Source organism: Mizuhopecten yessoensis, unplaced genomic scaffold, assembly GCF_002113885.1.
Source record: "Mizuhopecten yessoensis strain PY_sf001 unplaced genomic scaffold, ASM211388v2 scaffold716359, whole genome shotgun sequence".
Classification (NCBI taxonomy): domain Eukaryota; kingdom Metazoa; phylum Mollusca; class Bivalvia; order Pectinida; family Pectinidae; genus Mizuhopecten; species Mizuhopecten yessoensis.
In genome coordinates, this window is record NW_018480077.1 from 742,735 (window position 1) to 769,789 (window position 27,055).

General features: G+C 36.0%; 1 protein-coding gene across 1 annotated transcript; it reads right to left on the reverse strand.

Annotated features, from left to right (window-relative positions):
• Positions 1-368: 368 nt before the first annotated feature.
• Positions 369-27,008, reverse strand: LOC110443751 (nuclear pore complex protein Nup93-like). Its single transcript, XM_021488138.1, has 24 exons — positions 26,967-27,008; positions 24,670-24,869; positions 24,337-24,454; positions 23,754-23,816; positions 23,494-23,622; positions 23,301-23,375; positions 22,241-22,333; positions 21,296-21,435; positions 16,949-17,078; positions 15,248-15,345; positions 14,358-14,417; positions 13,358-13,435; positions 12,578-12,753; positions 11,476-11,667; positions 10,391-10,517; positions 9,814-9,886; positions 8,678-8,722; positions 8,076-8,192; positions 7,316-7,434; positions 6,250-6,367; positions 4,444-4,527; positions 3,729-3,799; positions 3,139-3,205; positions 369-2,957 (listed from the first exon to the last, which is right to left on the reverse strand). Exons 2-24 carry the CDS (start codon positions 24,852-24,854, stop codon positions 2,838-2,840), a joined length of 2,478 nt encoding a protein of 825 aa, XP_021343813.1. The 5' UTR covers positions 24,855-24,869; positions 26,967-27,008; the 3' UTR covers positions 369-2,837.
• Between the last annotated feature and the right edge of the window lie 47 nt (positions 27,009-27,055).

The window sequence follows — 27,055 nt, forward strand, 5'->3', positions numbered from 1 at the left end:
TATTAAAAGGCCTAGTATGGTATTTGACCGGTGCGATATATCCTTATCTCACCCTAGAGTTTAGACGGGGGGATTCCCCTATTCATAACAATGGTATGACGTCACGTCAACAATCCATCAACATCACATTAATCCTGAATTTAGGCTGTAACGTTAAAATTAAATTATGCATATGATACACAATGGGTGAACAGTGTAAGAGAAAAAGAATCATTCACCCCCTTGAGGGTGAAATATTCTATTAATCTATTGAGATTACACCGATCGGGCCAAGCAACATATGTTTTGTTTATAAAAAGCATTGAACTACTTAAAATGTCAACATTATTGATTGACTGGACAGAAAAACAAACAACAGATTTTTTTTACAATTTACACATTTAATACAATCACTACATTCTCACTTCGTTATGCAATGAAATATTATTTTGGACAATTTCGAAATATTTGATGGACCTCTCTTTTAAAGTGCATCTTTAATTTTCAACAGGAAACAGTCAACCATCAATCAATCATCACACAGACCCACAATAAATTCTGAGAGTAATTTTAGTACACTACATGATAAAATCTTGGATGCTGATTGGACCTGATACACAATATTACCCACTCCTTGCAACCATCATTTTTATTACTTTCTGCCAGTAGATGGTGCTCTCATCAATAAAAGATAACATGGCCATCATAAGTGCTACCACGTGATTTATTTTTGTTAATATACTGAATTCAATTGTCATCCCAATCACCGATTCGTAACGCCGATTGAAATTCAAGAACAGAAGATAAATAAGTATATAGAACAAATTTAATTGTGTCTACAAAAACATACACAACATAATACATGAAAAGGTATTTGAAATGCTGACATTTGTTCTCCAGGATTCATTCAGGAGTTTTACTAGGAAATTCAAGGCTATTTGGGCCCTTTTCAGTAAAAGTTAAGGCCTAAAAATCTGCTGCCATTTGCAAATTCTCAAAATACAGAGTTCTGGAAGCATAACTTGGATGTCTCTTAACTTGCCATATAACCATCAAACAATGTCTAACACTGGCTGGTTAGTCCGAAAATCGTATTAAAACAAATATTTCATTTTCCTGTATTCTCCGAATTCATTTTTATGAGAATAACATAACAAAACCACCAAAATATCAATCTACAATTGTAGTTTAATGATCATCTAGTAAATTCAAGGCTCATTTTGACTCTTTCAAGAGTTTTAGTTAAATTTAGGTGCTTTTAGGGCTTTTCATTAATTATAACGCTCTTCAAGGACAACCTTTGTATTTAGGACTTTTTCAAAGCCTGTACGAACACAGGTCCTCATTCAAATAAAGGGAAAATACATATCTCCCTAAATGTTTCTACCAGTTTTTAAGCAATGCATTAAAAGCAATACTTCTTTCTAGTTTGAGATGTAATATTGGTCTAACCAGGCCTTGGGCAATCGTATCCTTCAACAATGCTTGAAGACCTTGCTGCCCTCAACACTATCAAAATAGAATTTGCAAAGCAAAAGGTAACAGCTAGCACTAATCTCATAAATACCAATACTTGAGCATGCCAACGTGTTCTTTAGACTAAATGTACAATTGAATTTAACCTTACAGTAATTTTACAATTTTGTGGTTATAGACAAGATTTATTCCTGATATTGAATATAAACCTGTTCAAAACATAATCAAACTGATCCATGGAATTTCAATGTGTCATTCACACGGCCGTACATCAATCCAATCTCACATAACCACTGGCATACAAACCCTTACACACACATACACCTACACACACCCTCAAACAGATATAGAAACTTCTTGCACATACCAACCATCAAGTCTCCATTTTCACGGAGAAAGCTTTTGTCCTAATTTGGATTTGGTGGACCTTCAGAATATGTGCACTGTACACAAACACACATAGCAGTGTCTATGCTATTTCAATAATGCATTAACAAATAGGAGAGAAATGTGTTCCGATAAAACTGTCACAAAAACTTCAAATCCCAAGTCTGCAAAATGTACCATCAGTGAAAATAACACCTGTCACATTACAAAGTAACATTTGATGAATATATTTCTCAATTCACACAATTTTCATCTCAGATTAAACTAAGATTTTGTATTGAAACAGCAAATCTCTGTATAATTTGTATCCCGGTAATACAATGCTTCCAGATATACAACTGTTGTATGGTTAATGGCACAAACAAAACTCGGCTATGACAACAGTGATAAATCAAATACTGGAGTGCTTTTGAGAACAACATTTCTGACAAAAGTGTTGTAAATGACCTATATCTGTCCTGCACACAAACACTGGTATATTTGGTTTAGATCCTTCCTCATGACCAAAGTGATTGAAACAATTTAACTGTGTCCAAAATATTCTGTAGAACTTTTCTGGATGACCATGTACGACCTGCACTACCAGCTTATTATACATACAACATTTGTACTGGTGATGAGCCCGCGGGGCATGGATCTTAGTTTCCCCTAGACAGCCTGGTAAGTATTTTCTTAACTTCCTTCTCAGATACAATTTTTTTCAAAGATTTTGGAATTTACATGTTGGTCTAAACCAGGTCATACAGAAATATTTGCTAATGGATGACTTCCCTCTAACAGGACCACTCTCATTGTTTCTTGATATAGACATAAATGTTCAGTTGTGTGAAGATTCCGATTTTTGCATGTTGATGTAAACCAAGGTTTATAAATATATATTATTCAATCATGCCGTTTCTTTTTCCATACCCCGGTCCCTTTCTGACAGTGATGAAAGGCATGGTATTGCACCGAACATTATTTTGATCTTCTGATCTTCAAAATATTTCACTGTATCAGTTCATAAGGACCTCAATCTGGACTAGTCGTGCATTTGTGTCCCCTGGAAGTCTGTATGGAAGCATGCCTGCAAACATGATCAGGGCTCGAGCCTGGCTTCTTAGGAAATTCAGGAACTGAAATAGGAAAGATTTTTCTCAATATTACATATACTGGGGAAGCAAATTTTCACTTTGTTTTAAATACTAAACACTAAATTTCATTAGTGGAATTTCTATTTTTGAAATATACATGTACTATGAAAACAAATTTAGTTCACTCTGACAACAGAAAATACTGAACTAACAAGACACTCACCGTTTCCTTACCACCATCACCCGACCGTGACCCTAGACCTGTGATTGGACTCTGTGGAGCTGTATTTCTGAAGAGAAATGGAAAAAAAATGAAAAAAAAATATGAAAAACTTGGTTCCATTTTTTGTTGCTATCAACATATCCCAAAATTTCATGATTTCCCTAAACTATTCAGTGAAATGATATTTTTCATGATACCAAATAGGACAACTTGTCTTCAAACATACGTTTTCATTCCATCTTTAAATATGGTCATAACTTTATTAATATCAGATGAAAATAATCATTTTTCATTCTTATGCAAAATAAATAAATTTAATGTCCTATTTAATCTGTTGCTGATTGAAAATCACAAGATGTTTATACTTCCACTGAGTCTGTCTTCTAGAGCCCAAAACTATTCTCAGAAAGGTGCATGATATGAGAATCAAAACACACCTACCTGTACCTATATTCTAATTTTGCTCTAGTCATCAACATTGATATTTCAATGGAGAAAATGTAATAAAAGAGGCCTTTTTAATTGTAAATGCACTATTTGAGTTGACCTGATACTGCACGTGATGAAACGCTGCTATTCATTCAACTTACTTGGCATTTTTGTATTGATGATGTAAAATGTTCATCGTTGCTAACAGAATATCTGGTAAACACCTTCGCACCTGAAACACAGAAAAAACAAAGAATGTTCAATTATGAAACATTTCTCTGTAGCAATCAAAGAGCATGTTTCATACCAAGGTTTACCTGTAATCAAGCAGGTATTACAGGTACACGACTCTCCCATTTAATAGTGATGTTAGTGTGAAGTTGTAATGATAACACATTGTTATGACCTTCAGAGTTGATATGAATGTCACCTGCAAGTCCATAAGGAGCGATCGCCATAACATGCAAATGTAATTTCACCAAAACATTATTAAGAAGGCAAAAAGCATGATTTATAATGTTATATCACAGGGTACCTTGAAACATTACACTGAACTCAGTGGGGTCACAATTTATGTCAGGTTTTCTGGCTAAACAGTTTTAATTAAAATATGCATATTTAAAATGAAATTATTGTACAGATCTTTATGGTAGTAAAAATGAAACTGACTATGATAAAGTCTGTACAAATCCAAATCAAGAACATTCACTGGCTCTTTCCTTCATAATACTTTCTGCTGTCACTAATGATACCAGGCATAGCTGTACAACTGAACAACATATACATCTACACATTTCACTATTGTTGATGAATCTAACACAAATGTGTAATGTATAACCTAAAAGGTACTGTAAATTAGCAATCTGACAGCGTTACCTCATCTGTGTAATGTCGGAACGAGTTCACTTTTTGTTCTACGGCATCAGCAGTAAGGGGAAGTAGCTGCAGTTGTTTGATAACCTGTAAGAAAACAAACGATTTTTCTAGTGAAGTAAAATGCATTAAAGAAACTTAAAATTCAGACACTAATACCTTCAATAAGATTCATCAGTTTGGAAATATGCGATATCAAAGTTTTACTTTCTACACAAACAATGTACGTATTAAACGTGTCGCAACGTTTCATGACCGACTGGTCCCTTTGTCACATAGCTTGACAAAGGGACCAGTGGATCTTGAAACGTTTCAACACCTTTAACACATACATTGTTTGTGTTGAAAGTAAAACTTCGATATCTTCAGACACTAATGTTTTTCTAACATTTTCTACAGGTTGATTTGTATCGGTTGTAAACTAATACACATAGCAAACCAGTTGAATATTTATGTACGACGTCTCATTGACTAATTTGATATCTACCGACACCTTTTTCTTTATTATATCTAATGAAGGTGACGGAACATTGTATTTGTCATTGAAACGTCACACCCAAATATCTTGTTGTGTTATATGAACCTGTATACAATTGGACACTATTAACTTGTTGTGTTATATGAACCTGTATACAATTGGGGACTAATAACTTGTTGTGTTATATGAACCTGTAGACAATTGGGTACTAATAACTTGTTGTGTTATATGAACCTGTATACAATTGGACACTAACAACTTGTTGTGTTATATGAACCTGTATACAATTGGACACTAACAACTTGTTGTGTTATATGAACCTGTATACAATTAGGTACTAATAACTTGTTGTGTTATATGAACCTGTGTACAATTGGACACTATTAACTTGTTGTGTTATATGAACCTGTATACAATTGGGTACTAATATCTTGTTGTGTTATATGAACCTGTATACAATTGGACACTATTAACTTGTTGTGTTATATGAACCTGTATACAATTAGGTACTAATAACTTGTTGTGTTATATGAACCTGTAGACAATTGGGTACTAATAACTTGTTGTGTTATATGAACCTGTATACAATTGGACACTAATAACTTGTTGTGTTATATGAACCTGTATACAATTGGGTACTAATAACTTGTTGTGTTATATGAACCTGTATACAATTGGGCACTCATAGCTTATTCTTGTGATACAGTTTATGTGAAGAGATAATTATTTGCTTGCGTGATTATAAGACTTTCTTATCACATATTCCTTACATTAAATGTACAACCAACACAACAGTGACCTCAGACTTAACCTTGAAATCCTGCAAATTAACTCATACAAGGTATTCTCATACTTGACCTTTGTGTAAACTTTGATAAAAGTCTGTTTGGAAATGAAGTCAGTAGGGTCATGATAATAAATTGTGATACGAGACTGGATGGACATGTCACAGAGAGAAACACCCAAGCTATATCCCTCCAATTAAATGGAAGAGGTAAGTATAAGTCTTTTTACAATGTAATTTATATAATCATCCAATAACATTTCACTTAACACTAAACTGACTTCAATTAATGTATTACATTTATCAAACACTTTTCATATGTCAATATCCTGAAAATATGTAAGCTGTCAAAACAGTCATTCTCTTTATTCAATATCATAATTTTTGGAGACTTACTTTATCATTTAGCGAAAGAAAAAAAATCAAATGTACCTAAAGGATATATTTGAAAAGAAATTAAGCTTCAAACATAAACTAATACAACAACCACACTCCCCCATACAATATATTGATTAAGCAAATACCAGGACCACAGACAAGAACTCACAGTGAGACCCTCGTCCATGTTGCCAGCGTGGTAGAAGTCGAAGAAAGTGAGGAGGTCGAGAAGGAGGAAGAATGTGCTTGTGTTGGACCGATTTCCTTCCACACCCTCAGACCTGTACCTGTAACAGAAGTATTTATAAAGTTTGGATGATAAAACTTCTTTCTCAGACTCAGATAAGTAAGACCAATACTAGGCTAATCCTGGTAAACGAGATAAGCCTTAGTCAGGATGAATACCAGACCAGTTCTGGTCTTTATGTCATGTTGTCAAAGCTATATCTCAAGACGGATTAAAACAAGAGTACCGCGGGGCGGAACAATATACGCCCGTCAAATGCCATATAGTGTTATATACTTTCTTACATTGAAATAAGATCTGCATCATTCTAAGAGTGGTTAGCTGACATGCTATAAAAAATGTAGGAGAAAAACTCTGGACAAAATATCAAATACTGAAATGAACAAAGGGCAATAACTTTTGCAAAAATTGTTGAATCACAATTCTTTTGAGGGAGTCTCAACTTCATATCATGATTATAATGTATACCAAGTTTCAAAGAGATCCGATGAAAAATGTAGGAGAAGATTGCTGGACAAAAATCAAATACTGAAATAAACAAAGGGCAATAACTTTGACAAAAAGTGTTGAATCCAAAAAATATCCAAGGAAACACAACAACATATCATGATTATTTAGCCTACAAAGTTTCAAAGAAATCCGCCAAAAAATGTAGTAGGAGATCTCCAGACAAAAAATCAAATACTGAAATGAACAAAGGGCAATAACTTTTGGAAAAATTGTCAAATCAAAATTTTAAGGGAGACACAACTTGATATCATGATTATAATGTATATCAAGTTTCAAAGAGATCGGTCAAAAAATGTAGGAGGATATTGCCGGACAAACAACAGTTTACGCCGGACAGACGGACGCCGCCAAACCATAATACTCCCATCAAATTTGACGGGCATATAAAAAGACACATATCACAAACAAAATCATCAGATTTCTTATATATATAAGTTTGATCTAGTGCCATTGCAACTAACCAAGGGAGATAACCTACCTTTCAGCCATACCAATGGCCATATTGCGTAGCCGGTCCCGTGACGACTGAGGTGAGTTTGACTGGGATACCACTTGACTGATCAGTTTGTTTAAAATCTCCAGCACCTTGTCCTGTTTCTAAAAAACAAAAACAAAAATCCCTTAATTATGTCATTGTCACATGTCAACTGTTTCCCAGTTTAGTTTAAAAATACCGAAAATATTCCATATTCAAATAAAACTCAAATCCAACAATTACTTCTACATAATGTAAGACATGCACATTGAATGATCATTTGACAGTGCACCAAAAACAAGAGGCCAAGAGGGCCTGTATCGCTCAGCAATCATGGCAAAATGGCAAATGAGATCCAAGGAAATGGGCCAGACCCCAAGGCCTATCCTTGTAGCATATCTGTATTATATTTTTCATGCCCAGCAGTTTTATTTATGGTTATGGGGTGGGGATCTCAACTGTTTCCAATCTGTGATTCAAAAACTAGGTCCCTAGGGTTGTGGCCAGACCCCGGGGTCAATTATAATATCATAACTGCATTCGCCTCTCAATTGTACAAGTATGTATAGTTATGGGGTGGGGAACTTAATCATTTCGAAGTTATGACCGAGGGGTTATATTCACTCAACTCAACAAGATAATATAACCTTATTTTGCTCACCTTAGCCAAATGATACAGCCTCTATCTACTCTCCTTAATAGCCTTATTGTATAGTTTCTTTTTAAATACTTTTGCCAGGTTGTACAGCCTCTATTTACTCACCTTAGCCAGATCATACAGCCTTACTGCATCCTCAAACAGCCCTTTACTCTCAGTATCCTTGGCCACCAGCTCTATAATTTTCTGGGTGTCACCATGGAACTTGTCTATAGCTCCAGGCTACAAATATCAACAGAAAGTTAAATGTTAATGTCACTTTTTTGGGGTTGAAATTGTATGAAATAAGAGGCCCATGGGCCTTAACGGCCACATGAGTTCTGATATTTATATTAAATTATATTAAAAATAAATGAAAAATAACTATCCAATGTCTAGCATGCAGATTTAAGACTGGAGAGTATTTGATTATAGCATGTCAGGGTCAAAGAATTTTTAGCACCTCTGACTCCTCATTCTGGGCCCCACCCTTCAGCCCCTTGGGGTTGGTTAGTCGAATGTGCATACCATCTACCATCTTCTCATGCGTATATACAATGTAATTCCAACCGGTTTTGAATTTCAAACTGAAAATGACTGCCCAAATGTATAATTTTCCTACAGAATCTACAGTAAATTTCATCTCAACCCCAGGCCTGGGGGGGGGGGGGGCATGAAGTACGGGAGTAATGACCTAAACATGCACAAATCCTTCAGTGTATATTTCCCCGCCGTGTCCCATCACGTTCAATCTTCCCAAGCAGCATCTCAAACTGAAAATTGAATGTGATTCATCATAGAAACATTTAAATTTTGCTGGGTTTTTTTTCATTTTATTTTATTTCATTTTATTACATATATAAAATCAATATTGTAACTTTGTGTTAGAAGATTTAATATAAACATGACGTGCCATTTTTCAGATAGAGTCAAGCCACCACTAATCTAGTTGTATGTACCACTATATCTCATTACATTGGGGGACACAATAGCTTTCTCTATACCAAATTGTACCAGAAATGATGCCATTTCAGGATCAAGTGACTATTGCTGAGAATGAAAGTGTCTGGATCACTGAGGCTCCACTGTATACTAATCTTTATTTCAGTGATACATAGTAAAATCGATACAATACTGTGGGTCAATTCCAACCACACAATGCATTTCATTTATGCTTTTTTTTTATTCTTTTATGTATGATCTGTGATATATCACTAAACAAACATTTTCCTGCACAAATGGCAGCAATGTAACAAAGCTCTATTATTTAACATAAACTACAAGTCATAATTCTTAAAAGTGCATTTCCTTATATCAAGATATACATTCTATATCAACATGAAATCAGTGTGATTCATGTCTTACATACAGGCCTCAATATTACAAAAGCTATCTCTAATATGACATCTTTAATACTTAAGTATTCTTATATTAATTTTCATAATTTCTCAATTTTTCTTCAATTTTTCCATTATTTCAAGTCGGTAGGTAATTTTTTCACATATCATAATCATAAAATATTTTACTATTTCAACTAACATTTTTGGAAATACAGACCTTTTAAACATAATTCTGATTTTGAGAAATAAGAACATCCTTTTAGAAGATATGCAGTTTCATGACCAAGTTACGCTAATAACTGCATTATTTCAATATTATGAATTAATCAACAAGTTTGATGACTGAAAAGAATGACAAATTATAATCTAGATATATGATTTATGATAAAACTATATCTTATTTCTTGGGAAATTTTCAGGCACAATTTTGTACCATATATTAAAAACACTTTGTCATGCTGTGATACACTCTGGTAGAATATTTTCAGAAATGGAGATGTTTTTTATATCATGTAACAACTCACTTCTCGGGTCTCCAGTACAAGTTCACTAACACATGACATAAATAAGTTCTCTCCCTGCCCGCTTCTCAAGTCCCTGTGACAAAAAATCACACATGGAAAATATGTGTTAACATCACATATCAAGACAATCTTTGATTTATAGAGACAAGCCTAATTTTGATTACTGCGGTATTACGTAGACATCATATTCGATCTCCACTTCACTATATTTAAATGTATCAAATACAAGTAAAACAAGTGTCAAATGTTCTACAAAGAATAAAGCTAGAATGGTAAAAGATCTGTGGAATTTTCATTAAAGTTTTGTCTTCAAAACAAAATATAGCTTACTAGTATATTATATTATGAACAATTACTTAACGATATTGTTAATAATGAATCTGGCGACAATGGACTGAATCATGACAATGACATAACATTTTCCTTTCCCTAACATTAACCAGAAGAAGTCTCTCATCTTATTTTACCTGCGAAGTAAAAATACAGCAGTACCTCCCTACTATCTCTCAACTAACACTTGCCTGAGGAGGTCCCGCAACTTACATTTACCTGAGGAGGTCCCGCAACTTACACTTACCTGAGGAAGTAGAAATACTGCAGTGCCTCTCTACTGTCTGTTGCCTCAAACTTCCGTGTGTACATAGTGATGAGGCGTACAAAGTTCAGTCGTCTCATTGGCTGTTCATCTGTGGCTTCCTTGGTAACTGTGATAATGACAATACATTGAAAATGATGTATATTTAATAGATAAAATCGGTGTATAGTGCAAAAATGTTATTGAAATATTGGCATTAATATATCACCATTATTTTTGCAAGTGTGAAGCCCCTGTGCCCTTGAATCATTTATCTTGGCACACTTACACTTCCATACAACTCGGCAATCTACTGGCAAATTTTTACGTGGTAATTTTAAAACACAATGTAGGGTGATTTGTGTTTTGAAGTAGGGAGAGTGCTTTTTTAGTAAAAGGATATTTTTTAATTTCATTTCACTATGTCATTTAAAAAAAATACATTCACAAACTTTTCCAGTCTTATTGGGGGAAAACCACAGTAAATATTTTCTCTATTGAACAATCAAAAGCTGAACAATATAAAGGAGGTTAACAATTAATTAGATATGACACAATGCTATTATCATTATCCAACGAAGATGACAGCAAATGCACTAATACATGAAGCTAAATTATGTATTTACTTACATTAACTCAACTCATTAATAAAAAGAGACAACTTTTCATGAGAGAATCGAAAGACAGCTGTTTTGATGTTCAAAACCAGGAAATATCAAGAGACTCATTTATGGATTTTAGATATCAAGACTACACCTCTTGGTTCTTATGATGAAGCTGTTAAAAAAGAAATATTGATGCTGAACTGAACTGTTGCTATGCTCCCAGTACTGCCTCTTTGGTGAGCAAAAACAAATTTAGACACTTGTGTGTGGCTACTTATTTGAATAAACTTGACGAATTTTTTTAAGTCCCTATTAAGAGGTTGACAAGACTGACAGGATCTTTTATCGGGACACACAACTTGTGTTAGGATACATAGCAAGCACCCTTTATGTGTTGTGTATCAGTTGTCACAGGTTGTAGAGAGTCACGTGACCACACAATATCAGCCAACAAGAAAACTTTACAACACTGTGATCACTTACGGAGCTGGGACTGGTTGGAGGTTGACAACATCAGCATCTTCAACTCGTACAGAACCAGTGCGACATGGACGGAGTGGCACAGAAGCTTGTCAATACGGGACATAAACTCAATGGCCGCCTCAAACTGAGCTGTCAGAATCAACACCTGGAAATAGAGGTACGGCTGCTGGTATCCGCTGAAGTAGCTCTCACCTGGATAGAACAAGACAAATACAGTAAAATTAAAACTGAAATCTTGCAGATTTTCATTCTTTATAAGCATCAATGAAATAAAGAATCATTTCATTATGCAATAAAAACAGAAACATGGGGTATGAACAGTTCTAAATTAGGATGCAATCTCAGCATTTTGATTCATTTCAAAATTCTTGTACAGCATGGTTGTTTCTGTAATGTAAACAGAACATTACAAATACAACTATTAACCAAAATCCTCATACAACATGGTCTGTAATATTACAACTTTCCTAAATCGTCATACAACATGGTCGGCAGTTTTTGTAATATGAACAGAACTTTATAAACAGTCATTACAGAAATCCCCATAAACATGTTCTATAGGTGTGTAATTTACTGGTAAACAGAATTTCATACAAAGCTCTCATTGAAATCCTCATACAACATGGTCTGTAGTATAACAACTTACCTAAATCCTCATACAACATGGTCTGTAGTTTTTGCAATATGAACAGAACTTTATAAACAGTCATTACAGAAATCCCCATAAACATGTTCTATAGGTGTGTAATTTACTGGTAAACAGAATTTCATACAAAGCTCTCATTGAAATCCTCATACAACATGGTCTGTCGTATCTCCAAGTGTTAGTAGTGTAAACAAAACATTACACACACACTCACCGAAATCCTCATACATCATGGTCTGTTGTAAACAAAACATTACACACACACTCACCGAAATCCTCATACATCATGGTCTGTTGTAAACAAAACATTACACACACACTCACCGAAATCCTCATACATCATGGTCTGTTGTAAACAAAATATTACAAACACAACTACTAACCGAAATTCTCATACAACATGGTCTGTCGTAGCGTTGGTAGTGTAAACAAAATATTGAAAATACAACAACTCACCGAAATCCTCAAACAACATGGTCTGTAGTTTCTGTAGTGTGAACTGGTCCTGGCTCACAGGGTCGGGGTCTAGCTGTATCTGTGACAACTTTATCCACAGGTAGTCATCAATTTTGTCAGCAATGTCTGAGTGGTTCTCCTCGTAATCACACCGGCCTATCACACAATACACTGCCCTGTAAGTAAATGTCATGAAATAGTTATTGGATAGGTTGGTATCACAAAGTTAGTGCTGAAGTATAAAGTCTTGGTTCTTCTTTGTTGTGATTTTGAATGAAATATACTACAGACTTCCAAAATCTGACCTCATTGTACTCAAATCATCAAGTCTACCCACAAAATCAATAGGAGATTCCAAATCATATTCAATATAGTCAGAGATACTTGTTTATTTTAATGCTATTTATCTACAATTCAAATATTTTAGAACAATTATTATTGGTTCGTGCTTCAGAATGTCTCGGCATAAGTACACATGATTTCATTTAAATGTTTTTTTGTTATCCTGAGAAAATTAAGAATAGTGAAAATCATATGACAAATCGTTCAAGCTTTCAAACAATATTGAGTGGGATACCATGAAGTTTACCAGTCAATTCTGTTTCCAGTCAATGATCCAAGAGGCTAGAGGAATATGTCCCCAAAACACTAGCTGGATAGTGGAACAACCGAGTATGTGGTGGCTGCATTAACTAGGCTAGTCTAGGTCTGAAGTGGGACTAGACTGTTTATTTTATATAATAACTTGAACATTTGTAACAAAGACCCATGCAGGTGTACCGTTTAAAAGGATCCGTCCCATTCTTCACAATGCGTCTGTAGTGTAGATGTATTTTTGTTTCTGTACTGGAACTCAATCTGGATAATAAAATACATAGTCATCTATCACTTGTTTTTTAAACTGCTGTATGACAAAACTGTAAATTTGATTATTTCAAAATAATTTGCCCTCTTTAACTCATTCACCCCTGAAGACACATTTGAACTCTTCCAATTCAAAGGTTTGAATAATTCATTATGAAATTTCAGGGGTGAATGAGTTAATTTATCTTTGCACAAAGAATACTTATTTTATTTTTGTTCAAATGCACATACATCATGTACTCATACCCTTAATTCAAACTGTTAATTTGTTTCTTATATCAAAGAATCTTTTTAACCAAGTTTAAAAGTTAAAGTAAAACCATACTTTTTTTAAAAGGTCTATCAGGATTAAGATAAGTAGGACTGAAACAGCTTAAATACTTGAACTATAGAGTTATCACATTTTGTAAGCATTGTATTTTTGCTTTATTCAAGATCAGAACATATTACATCTGTACAACTAAATGTCGGGTAACTATATATTTGCAAAGGTGAAAACATTACCATAATAATCAAACATACTATTAAAGCAGTGAAATGCAAAATAAAAATATGGATCACTTTTTCTGGATGTAACATCGCAAATATCTAGAACTATAGAGAACAGTTATATGCGCAGAGAATATTATTTAATCATGTCAGAAAATTACATAAGAACAACTTTAGCTTACATGATCAAAAATAAACTGCCAGCGAGAGTATGCTTATCTATTCCAGTAAAAGCTCCTGATCGCAAACTCAAAAAAAATTGCTATGGAGAATGACTGAACTTGGTTTAAATCCACAAAATGAGTTGATTCCATCAGGAGGGAAATTACACCATGATCTGTAACAGGTGTGTTTTTGCATCTGCTAATTGGGTCAGTGAGTATCCTCGAAGCTATACCCTATAGACCTCCACTCTGGCCACACTTACCTGTGGTCTTCATTGGCAATGTACTCCTGTAGAAATGTTGTAAAATCACCAACATTGTGCCTGCAAACCAGATATATAATACATTTCAAAGAAAAGAATGAAATAACAAACCAATTCCTTTGAACATTTTGACTGATTTTTAAAGAACTCATCCAATAAAATAAGCAACAAGTTCTATTTAGATGTTTGGACTGACTCCGTCAAATTCATGCTTTGCAATATTGATAAAGTTTCTTTCAGACCTTTAGACTGAATTTCTTCCATCCAACTTAACTTAAAGAACATTTTTTATCTTATTACTAGTATGATATGCAGCTAATATGTCTGTGGCATATTTTTCAAAATAATACAATTTTTTTGTCAAACATAACTATTGCAAGAGAAGATTTCAAGTGTGATGTCACAGGCAGTACCAATTAGGACATCATTATTAGGTTACATATGTGTCCTAGTTTCTCAAGACTTTGCTGGAAACTTGTTGATGATCAGGGGAAAAAAGGATTCATTTCAGAATATTTGCATTAATTCTTTGTTATGTCATAAAATGGTGTTGAACTTAATAAGAGATTACTAGAGAGGGTCAGAGACACAATATTCCTTATAAATTGAAAACTTGATGCAATTCTGATGATTACCGCAGTTGATACATGTATTATACAAAGTCCTCACTAATAGCTCATCAATGAATGGATATGAGATTGATGAAAAAAGTTTCAAGCAATTTCAGTTTTTAGCTTGGCAAAGTCTTGTAAAAATGAAAATATCTAAAATCATTTAATAAATGTCCAATTCATGATTATTTGAAAAGTAAATTAACTTAAGATCATATCCTGTGTTATTTTAATATCTGTGAGGATTGACATGATTACACCAGACAATGGGATACATACGCTGCCTTGTCCACAACGTGCTGAGCAGCTTGGAGATCTCCACATCGCAGACAATAGTACACCATGGCCCAGGTGGGATGGCCATCAACCGTCTCATCCTACAACATCAAACAATCATTCATGTATTTCTATATTTTATGCAAAAAAATACAATTTCTAACATATTTATGATAAATGTAAACACTAACATTCGGGCAAACAAGAGCTGATTCATATAAATTGTAACAACTTGTTTCATAATTGTAAAATAAACTAGAACACTGACAGGTCAGTAAGGGCTTGTCTTGTGGCAATTATATCCCCCATAATCATCAAGAAGCAATCTGCCCATATAGCTAAGCTTGACGTTTGACATTTGGACTTCAAAAAGAATTGCAAGGAAGCAAAATATACATTTGACATGTACTATGATGTGATGTGTTTCCTTCCCCCTCCATATTTGCTGGGCTAACAGAAATGTAATTACCGGTGCAATCCTCATTTGTTAGCTTTGATTTGTTTTATTTCACCTTATATACCTTCTCCATCAAGAGCCAGGGTCAAGACAGAGATCCACTTTGTCTTTGACCTTTGGACCCAAATGCCCTTGATCATTAATCCAGTGCCCCTGATCTTTGGTCAGTTGACTTATTCTTTAATTTCGACCAACTTTGCTTCTTAATATCATAACAAAATGTTCATCAGTGACAAGATGTAAAATTTGACCTTGACCTTAGAATCTCATGACCTTGACCTTTGACCTCAGATTTTTACCTCAGTGTGTCTCTTTGTTTAATTCTGAACAACTTTGCTTCATAATGTCATAGCGAAATGTTCACTAGTGAAAAGCTACAAAATTTGACCTTGACCCCTGACCCAATGACCTTGGGTCAGTTGACTCCTTGTTTAATTCTGATCAACTTTGCTTCATAATGTCATAACAAAATGTTCACCAGTGAAAATATGTAAAATTTGACCTCGACCTTTGAACCTAATGACCTTGGACCTTGACTTTTTATATTAATGTGTATTTTTATGAACTGAACATCTTGACCAAGTTTCATGTACATCAGTCAATAAATACTAAAGTTATCAGCCAGGAACAAAATATGTGGACAGACAGACAGACAGAAAGAGTAATTACTATAGGGCATCCGTATCTCCGATACGGGGCCCTAATAAAGTTTATTATCAAACAGACATACTAAAATGGCCAGAATTGATGTGTATTTTCCCAAATCTGATTCAGGATTTTTTGGTTTAGTACTCAGGTAGGTTGGGATTTTTATTTTATTTTATGCATTTTAACTGGTTGAATGATATGAAGTTGATAATATAATTTGTCAGGTGTAAACATTTCCAAAATATCTATTACAGCAGATCTATAAAACATCATTACAGGTAACTCATTAAACTTTTGCGACTTCAAAAAAACAGAATACTAAATTTCACAAAAGTATTTGGTGTAGGGTTATTTTTCAGGTTCAGTCAGGTTTTGACAAACAGTCAATCTTTTATTTGAGGCCGAACGTTTATTCAAATAATGAACAATAATGAAAGACGACAGTAAAAACCTTTTGTATGGGATCATTTTGTCTGAGCTTCAATTTCTCTCGAAAAACAGATCCCCGATTTCAGACCGATTCTTCCATCCTCCCAGAAAGGTTCTTCTGCAGTGATTAACGAGATTGTACCTTTACAGATTCTACTTTATCGACTCACCTCAAGGCCCCTGAAGCTAGGAGGTTTGACATTCAGGAAGCTACGGACTAAGTTGTAGGTACCGGGGATACCCCCTAACTGGGCTTTCTGGAGGTTACCATATATAGTGTTGGTGATGTATTTTGTGTACCTGAAAACAGAAATTACATGTTTAATAGAAATTGTGTACAAATAAAATGGTTTTTTTTCTTGTCAATGATTTGTCATTTACCCTCTAGAAATATACATTTTCTCCACTCTAGCAGTGCTGTCCTCTCCCAATGTGTTATCTGGCCAGCTTATTAATGGAGGTTGGAACTACCACACTTCAAAAGAAACTGATTTTTTTTCTAAATTTCTTACAGACGGTAGTGATATTCTCTGATATCCCATGTCTTGTCCAACAAGCTGTTGCTAGAGTGTATCATATCAACTGTGTCCCCAGGTGGTCGTGTGCCTTATCCATGCAGGCCATGTGAATCCGGTAGTCATCATATCACATCATACTTACCATGTCTCCAGGTAGTTCCCATACTTGAAATTCCATTTACCGTTAGCTGTTTGATTGGTTTCAGGTTAAAAACAAGAGGCCCATGGGCCTTAACGGTCACCTGAGTCTACAGTATTTATTTTTGTTGTTGAAATATGTACCAATTTGAGTAAAAAATAGTATAATGTTAACTTAACTTTGTCAGGACCATGAGCTGATCATTCCTAGACCAATTTTAAGTGAGATCGGCCTATTAGAACTTAGTAGCAAAATAGCGGCCATGGCAGCCAAATTGTATTTCTGATTGACCCGAAAAATAACAACACTTTGTCAGGACCATGAGGTGATTATTCCTACCAACTTTCAGTTTAATCGGTCCAGCAGAACTTGACTTTAAGTTTGAAATAGGTTTTCAAAATGGCGGCCGTGGTGGCCATATTGGATTTCTGATCGACCCGAAAAATAACAACACTTTGTCAGGTCCATGAGGTGATCATTCCTACCAACTTTCAGTTCAATCGGTCCAGCAGAACTTGACTTTAAGTTTGAAATAGGTTTTCAAAATGGCGGCCGTGGAGGCCATATTGGATTTCTGATCGACCCGAAAAATAACAACACTTTGTCAGGACCATGAGGCGATCATTCCTACCAACTTTCAGTTCAATCGGCCCAGCAGAACTTGACTTTAAGTTTGAAATGTAAAATGTTAACAGACGACGGACGACGACGGACGAAAACGGATAGCAATAGGTCACTTGAGCTAAAGCTCAGGTGACCTAAAAAACCTGACCAACCTCCTGATATCTGTCCTTTGAGTATTATTTTACCATTACACTGCCAAATATTTCTCCTGAAGTACATTAAAGAATCAAACTTGTCTCCTTGTAACATCCACAATGTAGCACATACAGAGCCTTCAATTTTGTCATGACATGTTCCAGGGATGCAGAGAGCATAACCCTTGGAATTTGGAGGATGGGTATGCCTTGTCATGCAAGTCCTTTGGTCTTCATAGACTACCATACTTACTGTGTCTCCGGATAGTCTGTAGCTTTGTCCACAAAAGCTATGTGTGTCCTGTAGTCATCATAGCCTACCATACTTACTGTGTCTCCAGGTAATCTCTAGCTTTGTCCACAAAGGCTATATGGGTCCTGTAGTCATCATAGCCTACCATACTTACTGTGTCTCCGGGTAGTCTCTAGCTTTGTCCACAAAGGCTATGTGGGTCCTGAAGTCATCATAGCCTACCATACTTACTGTGTCTCCGGGTAGTCTCTAGCTTTGTCCACAAAGGCTATGTGGGTCCTGTAGTCATCATAGCCTACCATACTTACTGTGTCTCCAGGTAGTCTCTCGCTTTGTCCACAAAGGCTATGTGGGTCCTGTAGTCATCATAGCCTACCATACTTACTGTGTCTCCAGGTAGTCTCTCGCTTTGTCCACAAAGGCTATGTGGGTCCTGTAGTCATCATAGCCTACCATACTTACTGTGTCTCCAGGTAGTCTCTCGCTTTGTCCACAAAGGCTATGTGGGTCCTGTAGTCATCATAGCCTACCATACTTACTGTGTCTCCAGGTAGTCTCTCGCTTTGTCCACAAAGGCTATGTGGGTCCTGTAGTCATCATAGCCTACCATACTTACTGTGTCTCCAGGTAGTCTCTCGCTTTGTCCACAAAGGCTATGTGGGTCCTGTAGTCATCATAGCCTACCATACTTACTGTGTCTCCAGGTAGTCTCTCGCTTTGTCCACAAAGGCTATGTGGGTCCTGTAGTCATCATAGCCTACCATACTTACTGTGTCTCCAGGTAGTCTCTCGCTTTGTCCACAAAGGCTATGTGGGTCCTGTAGTCATCATAGCCTACCATACTTACTGTGTCTCCAGGTAGTCTCTAGCTTTGTCCACAAAGGCTATGTGGGTCCTGTAGTCATCATAGCCTACCATACTTACTGTGTCTCCAGGTAGTCTCTCGCTTTGTCCACAAAGGCTATGTGGGTCCTGTAGTCATCATAGCCTACCATACTTACTGTGTCTCCAGGTAGTCTCTCGCTTTGTCCACAAAGGCTATGTGGGTCCTGTAGTCATCATAGCCTACCATACTTACTGTGTCTCCAGGTAGTCTCTAGCTTTGTCCACAAAGGCTATGTGGGTCCTGTAGTCATCATAGCCTACCATACTTACTGTGTCTCCAGGTAGTCTCTCGCTTTGTCCACAAAGGCTATGTGGGTCCTGTAGTCATCATAGCCTACCATACTTACTGTGTCTCCAGGTAGTCTCTCGCTTTGTCCACAAAGGCTATGTGGGTCCTGTAGTCATCATAGCCTACCATACTTACTGTGTCTCCAGGTAGTCTCTAGCTTTGTCCACAAAGGCTATGTGGGTCCTGTAGTCATCATAGCCTACCATACTTACTGTGTCTCCAGGTAGTCTCTCGCTTTGTCCACAAAGGCTATGTGGGTCCTGTAGTCATCATAGCCTACCATACTTACTGTGTCTCCAGGTAGTCTCTAGCTTTGTCCACAAAGGCTATGTGGGTCCTGTAGTCATCATAGCCTACCATACTTACTGTGTCTCCAGGTAGTCTCTCGCTTTGTCCACAAAGGCTATGTGGGTCCTGTAGTCATCATAGCCTACCATACTTACTGTGTCTCCAGGTAGTCTCTAGCTTTGTCCACAAAGGCTATGTGGGTCCTGTAGTCATCATAGCCTACCATACTTACTGTGTCTCCAGGTAGTCTCTCGCTTTGTCCACAAAGGCTATGTGGGTCCTGTAGTCATCATAGCCTACCATACTTACTGTGTCTCCAGGTAGTCTCTAGCTTTGTCCACAAAGGCTATGTGGGTCCTGTAGTCATCATAGCCTACCATACTTACTGTGTCTCCAGGTAGTCTCTCGCTTTGTCCACAAAGGCTATGTGGGTCCTGTAGTCATCATAGCCTACCATACTTACTGTGTCTCCAGGTAGTCTCTAGCTTTGTCCACAAAGGCTATGTGGGTCCTGTAGTCATCATAGCCTACCATACTTACTGTGTCTCCAGGTAGTCTCTCGCTTTGTCCACAAAGGCTATGTGGGTCCTGTAGTCATCATAGCCTACCATACTTACTGTGTCTCCAGGTAGTCTCTAGCTTTGTCCACAAAGGCTATGTGGGTCCTGTAGTCATCATAGCCTACCATACTTACTGTGTCTCCAGGTAGTCTCTCGCTTTGTCCACAAAGGCTATGTGGGTCCTGTAGTCATCATAGCCTACCATACTTACTGTGTCTCCAGGTAGTCTCTAGCTTTGTCCACAAAGGCTATGTGGGTCCTGTAGTCATCATAGCCTACCATACTTACTGTGTCTCCAGGTAGTCTCTCGCTTTGTCCACAAAGGCTATGTGGGTCCTGTAGTCATCATAGCCTACCATACTTACTGTGTCTCCAGGTAGTCTCTAGCTTTGTCCACAAAGGCTATGTGGGTCCTGTAGTCATCATAGCCTACCATACTTACTGTGTCTCCAGGTAGTCTCTCGCTTTGTCCACAAAGGCTATGTGGGTCCTGTAGTCATCATAGCCTACCATACTTACTGTGTCTCCAGGTAGTCTCTAGCTTTGTCCACAAAGGCTATGTGGGTCCTGTAGTCATCATAGCCTACCATACTTACTGTGTCTCCAGGTAGTCTCTAGCTTTGTCCACAAAGGCTATGTGGGTCCTGTAGTCATCATAGCCTACCATACTTACTGTGTCTCCAGGTAGTCTCTAGCTTTGTCCACAAAGGCTATGTGTGTCCTGTAGTCATCATAGCCTACCATACTTACTGTGTCTCCAGGTAGTCTCTAGCTTTGTCCACAAAGGCTATATGTGTCCTGTAGTCATCATAGCCTACCATACTTACTGTGTCTCCAGGTAGTCTCTAGCTTTGTCCACAAAGGCTATGTGTGTCCTGTAGTCGGAGCGAGTCTGACCAATACTACTGGTACACACTAAGGGAACCTCCACCATACACTTCACCATGTCCCACAAGTCCACTACATGCTGTGAGAAAATATCAGTTTTAAGATCAAGCTTACAAATGATAATTATCTGAATGAAATGAAGCCCTATTTCTAAGACCTAGTCAGCTAACTTGGAGACATTCGAAAATATTTTTATTCTGCTTATATAGAGCAAGAGTTCTGACTTTAACAGTACATATCAATAAATGCCAATAAAACATTTAGGGTAGGCACAACAATCTAGGGTATGAAGCGTTAGCAGAAACAAGCTTTTTTTTAAGTAAAGGCTGGTACCAGTGATGATCATTATACAAACATTCACAGTCAAACTTTACAGATTACTCAATACTGTATCTTTATGTTCAAAACACCAATAGGATCAGAAAATGGCAAGTTTTTTTTTGTTCATGTACATCAATTTGTTCAGTCCACTGACAATATAAGTCATTTCAGGCCAAACCATATTATAGAAACGATATAGAGACCTCTTATCATTTAACTACTTTTCTGAACTAGTAATTACATGTATAACATTCCAAAACAAATTAAAATGGCTTATTATCATCTCATAGTAACACAATGTATGACTGCCAGAGATCCATGGCTTATTGTCTAATCATATTTTGAAGTCTTGTTTTTCAAAACTTTTAATCATTATTGATGAAAGAGGAAATTCTGAAAGATTTATACACCTAACTTTAATACATAAATATCATGACACGACATAAATTCTTTTCAGAATTACCATATTGTAAAGCAGGCTATACAATACGCTACAAGTTGTGCAAACTACGATCAGGTTTTAGGAAAATGCAAAAACCATTAAACTTCAGTCTTTTTTGTACCTTGTCATCCAGTTTTTTCGCCACGTCCAGGAACATATCCACAAGACAAGGTCTAACACTGCCCTGTACAATTTGTTCATTGTACTGGAACACCTAAATAACAAAACAGACATAGACATGTTTTATTATTACAACAATTAATTTTAATTATCGGTAATTAAAAATATTGAGGATAATTTTCAAATTTTCCAATCATATTTGAAAAAAAAGAAATTTGCAATGCCATAAAGTTTACAAATCTAATTCTTTTCATACACAGATGCTTATTTTTTTAATCACGCTTACGGCTTTAAAAGATAACAAAGACAAGATATTGGAAAAGTGACATCTGTATTTAAACAGGGTATTGTGAACTATACAAATCCCCCTGTGCAAAAGTTGGTTAAAAAATGTTCTTTGTAACACATACACATCTGCCATACATTTCAAAGTTAGTAGCTATGTCTGACAACAGTTACTTGTTTGAGGTATATTCTCATTCTTCACTAACACTTGAAGTTTGATTTAATTTTGAATAGTATTCGTGACCTTGACACCCTGAAATACTATATTTAGGGCACTGTCATATCTGACTTTTACATGAAGTTATAACAAGGGGACGACAAAGATTTTCTACAAATAAAAACAGTGAACTTGATCTTAAACGTGAAAACCCCTCGCTTGAGGTGTTCTATACTTGACCAATTTAAGAAGGTTAATCAAAATCTCTAAAAAAAAAATGAAATTGTTAAAGCGATGACAAGATGTTAACCTACAAATGAACACATGTTATCTCCAGTGCAATATCCCTTTCAATCACCAATATGTACTTGTATATACAAAGGACAGTTTTCTAGTTTTCTGTACTTAATGTTTATGATATCAAGTGTCAGCAAGGTAATGTTTACCAGGCAACAGTCTATTTTTGATTATCAAAAGTAAAAACTACCACTGTGAGGAGAATTGACTACCAAACGGTAATATCTTTCAATTGACAGAATAACAACATATCTAAGTGACAGGAATTTGTTCCCATTTTGACCAATATAGGGCCTTGGAAAATCCTTGACCAGTATTGTACCTGTCTGGCATAAGCTGCCTCTATGTTGTCAAGGCTACTGCGACCCTGCATATTGACTGGATCAGCCAGGAAACTCTGCAAAAGTAAAATCATTGATTATAATTAAATCAAATTTCTCCAGCATAAAGCATATAACAAAAGAAATTACTGTGAGATAACATTAGGTACACACACTTTATCCTGGTTTCCCTACCTCAGACTCTGGCTGAAAGTCCAGTGTATCCTGTCCGAGACCCCTCAGTGAGTTGAGGATTTTCTGTTTTTCTCTTTCCCATTCACTCTCCATACACTCCCAGTGTCTCTTCTCAGTCTCCTCAAACGTCTAAAAATGGAAAATGCGAAAAAATGATGCCCCAATCACATGCATTTATACATTTTGAGGAGTTAAATTTCACAAATCTATCAGCAGAAAAGGTTAAATTCATGCATAAGGTTAACTTTTAAAATGCTCACATTTTTCCTGGTCTGTTCAATGACTGCAAGTAGTGCATTCTCTCTTTCGTTTCTCAAGAAACTCTGAAAAGAAAAATATTGAGTTTTAAAAAAAGGGTTCTGTTGCAAATTTACAGATTTTTTTTAAGAAACCATTTTAATTGGTATAATCATAAATTGCTTTAAAGCAAAATCAACAACATCTCCATATACACTATATCAAGATGCTTTCCTGAGTCAAGTTTATGATAATTCATATAATTCCATATATTGTACTTTGTCTCAATTATATATATGTAGGCAAGTACCATTCCCAGGTTAAATATTTACCTTTTTACCCAGCCTGGTCATGATCACATGAATTAGTGTTTACAAGAGAAATGGTTTGATCATATATAACTAGAGTTTGAAAATAAAAATGTTTTTATGAATACATGTACTAGATTCCAGGACACTTTTACAGTAAAGTTTTTATTTTATTTCAGATTCTGAAATTTTTCTTCATCAAATTGGAAGAAAATAATGAAACCTCATTGACATTGGGTCAATTACATTTCATATATATGTGTGAAGACAGGTAAAACCCTGTGAGAACACTACATACCTCTATATCTGTATCTCTGATGGGCTCTAAGGGCTCAAAAGACTTTGCTGCACTCAGGCCTTCCAGCTTCTGAGCTATCCTGGGGACATCATATCCCTTTGTTCCCAGCAGGATGGAACTATTTAAGCAAAAGTTTCTTCTACATTAGAGTGAATGTCAGGACATATAAGTTAAACTGACGCAAACGTTTCATATACATACATGTAGTACTGTACAATCTTGAGTTTTGTAAATCTGAACCTTGCATTTTTTCCACAAAAAGCCATTGTTAATTGATCATGAGCCTCAGTTGAATGTAATTTTTTAAATTACCAGTTGAAAGGGAAAACTTACGCTTTGACATCTGTGGAGTCCTGGCTGATGGGTGCCACTTTGGACAGGAGTCTTTGTCCTGCCTCCAGGATCTGTGTGAGGTTGCGGGACACTCGAGGCAGATCCGTCCCGCTCTCCATCTCCGCTGTGAGCTGTTCAGCCTGCTGCTGCAGGTCTCCAAAGTCGTTTCCATCTTCAACCATCATATTGGTTGGCTACAACTGTGACACAAATAAAACATAACCACTGTAAATTGTGTTTGAAAATAAGTGATTTATTAAAGAAATAACTTTGGAAACATAATCAGAAAATTCAATGGAAACATCATCAGAAAAATCCAATGGATATATACAATGTACTTGTACTGCTTTCTCTTTTCTTTAGCGTACATTACATTAACAGTCACATAGATGGACAAGCTGATTCCATTATGCCCCCCTAAATTTGATGGGGTTAATGATGAACTTGCTCATGATCACTTTGCAGGGATTTTCTACTGGTCTAGGGTCCCAGCCTGAAGATATTTTGTCTTTGGTGTTGCGAGAGGGCATGGGAGTACAAAAATAAAGTATGTTTCTCCAAAAGTCAGTAAAATAAAGCTGTTTGCCATGCATGTATGCTTTAACTGGAAATATCTCTTTTGGAAGAGAATCCCTGGGCTACAAATTAATTTTGAATACCAATGTCAATTTTGGCAATAGTTTCAAATTTTTACTAGTCCATGTGCACATTTAAGTAACCCATTCGTCTACTACAAGTCAATCAGATTCAAGCTTTTTGTTTTTAGAACTGCTAGTTCAGTTGGATGTTTCACAAGTCTCAGACTATTGGCTACCCTTATTGTCTAGCCCTGAACCCCCAATATTGAGGTGATAACAAGGACCTCCCTTACACTAGTACTCCTCCTACCACTTTTAACCATCATCATGGTCATTGGGGGATTACTATATAAAATCATCAGCACAGGAAAGTTAGTAGGTGGCAGGAGGTCTGCTCTTCAATTGATGGAAGAAGTTGTAGTACATGGAGAGAACAATTAAATAGTTAAGTCAATGGATAGGAGAGGTATAGTTAAAAAGAGTTCAGACCACTACAACTCAAGGCAAATTAGTTCTGTGGAAAAGAAAATTATAAGTTAAAGTGGTATTTACTTAAAGTCAACTTAAAGCTTATAGCAACAAGATTTGCCTGGAAAAAATGAAAACAACGCTTATATTTCATGCAATCACCACTTGTCAGCAGATTTGTGAGTGAAACAGGATGGAAGAAAATTTTAAAACAATCATCCCCTACCTTGAGGGTGTGACAGAGAAATCTCCAACTCACCCAATGTAACTGTTGGGCTGGTAGAATGTAATTTTTGCGCTAGTAGATTATTAACGTCTACTAGCAGGTCCAGTACACTCTGCCAATTGAGCTATATATAGCTGTAAAGACCTATAACAGCTCTATTGACCTATCCGAAATAGGTGTTTTGAGCTATTTTCATGTGATTTTCTTTTTTAAGGAAAACGAAACAAAGTCACTTTTAAAAGAAGATTGTATCATTAGGTTGATAACAAAAGACATTAAATATAAGTATTCTTTTTAAAAAATAATGATGTAAAAAAATCGAAAATTTAACATTGATGAAAAACATTACCATAAATTAACCTTATTGTTTTATGCGACTTTGTTTTAATTTAATGAAAATTGAAATCTGAGAAAATATATAGCTCAATACAGCTATAATTTATAGGTGAATATAGCTATATAGCTCATTCGGCAGAGTGTACTGGACCTGACTAGGTCTGTGTGCAAATTTTATTTTTGAGGGGGATTATACCCATGGAACTGTTGAAGTTCAGGGTCACAAATATCTTTTTAAAAGTTGGAAAGAGTGTTGCAGGTTTTCATTGTATGTTGAAATACGGATTTGATATATGTTGTGCTGAAGTCAGGACGTAAATTGTAATAAAATTGCATCCACCACTTACTCTGGTGATGAAAATGATTGGATTTTTTGATCGCCGTCCTGATCAGGCAAAGGTATCTGCCTCGCATTAAAGGGGGACACCTTTGATGAGGTTTATAAAAAATATCCCCTTTCATTCGAGGAAGATACCTGTGATTAGGGATTATGAGTGGACCGAATTGGCCAAACATACTGAATTTGAATCGAAAACAATATCCGAATGACATAATCTTCTGGTAAAATTAACAACTAAAGAACTGTATTGTTTCCCATTTCAACTGGAAACTAGTATGAAATAAAATGTTACTGTGGTAAGATTATTTATTACATCCTGACATTGTCATGTTTACTTGAATTTACCTACCTCAAAACCGAAAGCATGTGAAGTAGCCGCCACGGAAATCTGTATCTGCGCATGTGCAGAAAATAAGAAGTCATTGATATGTTTGTCGG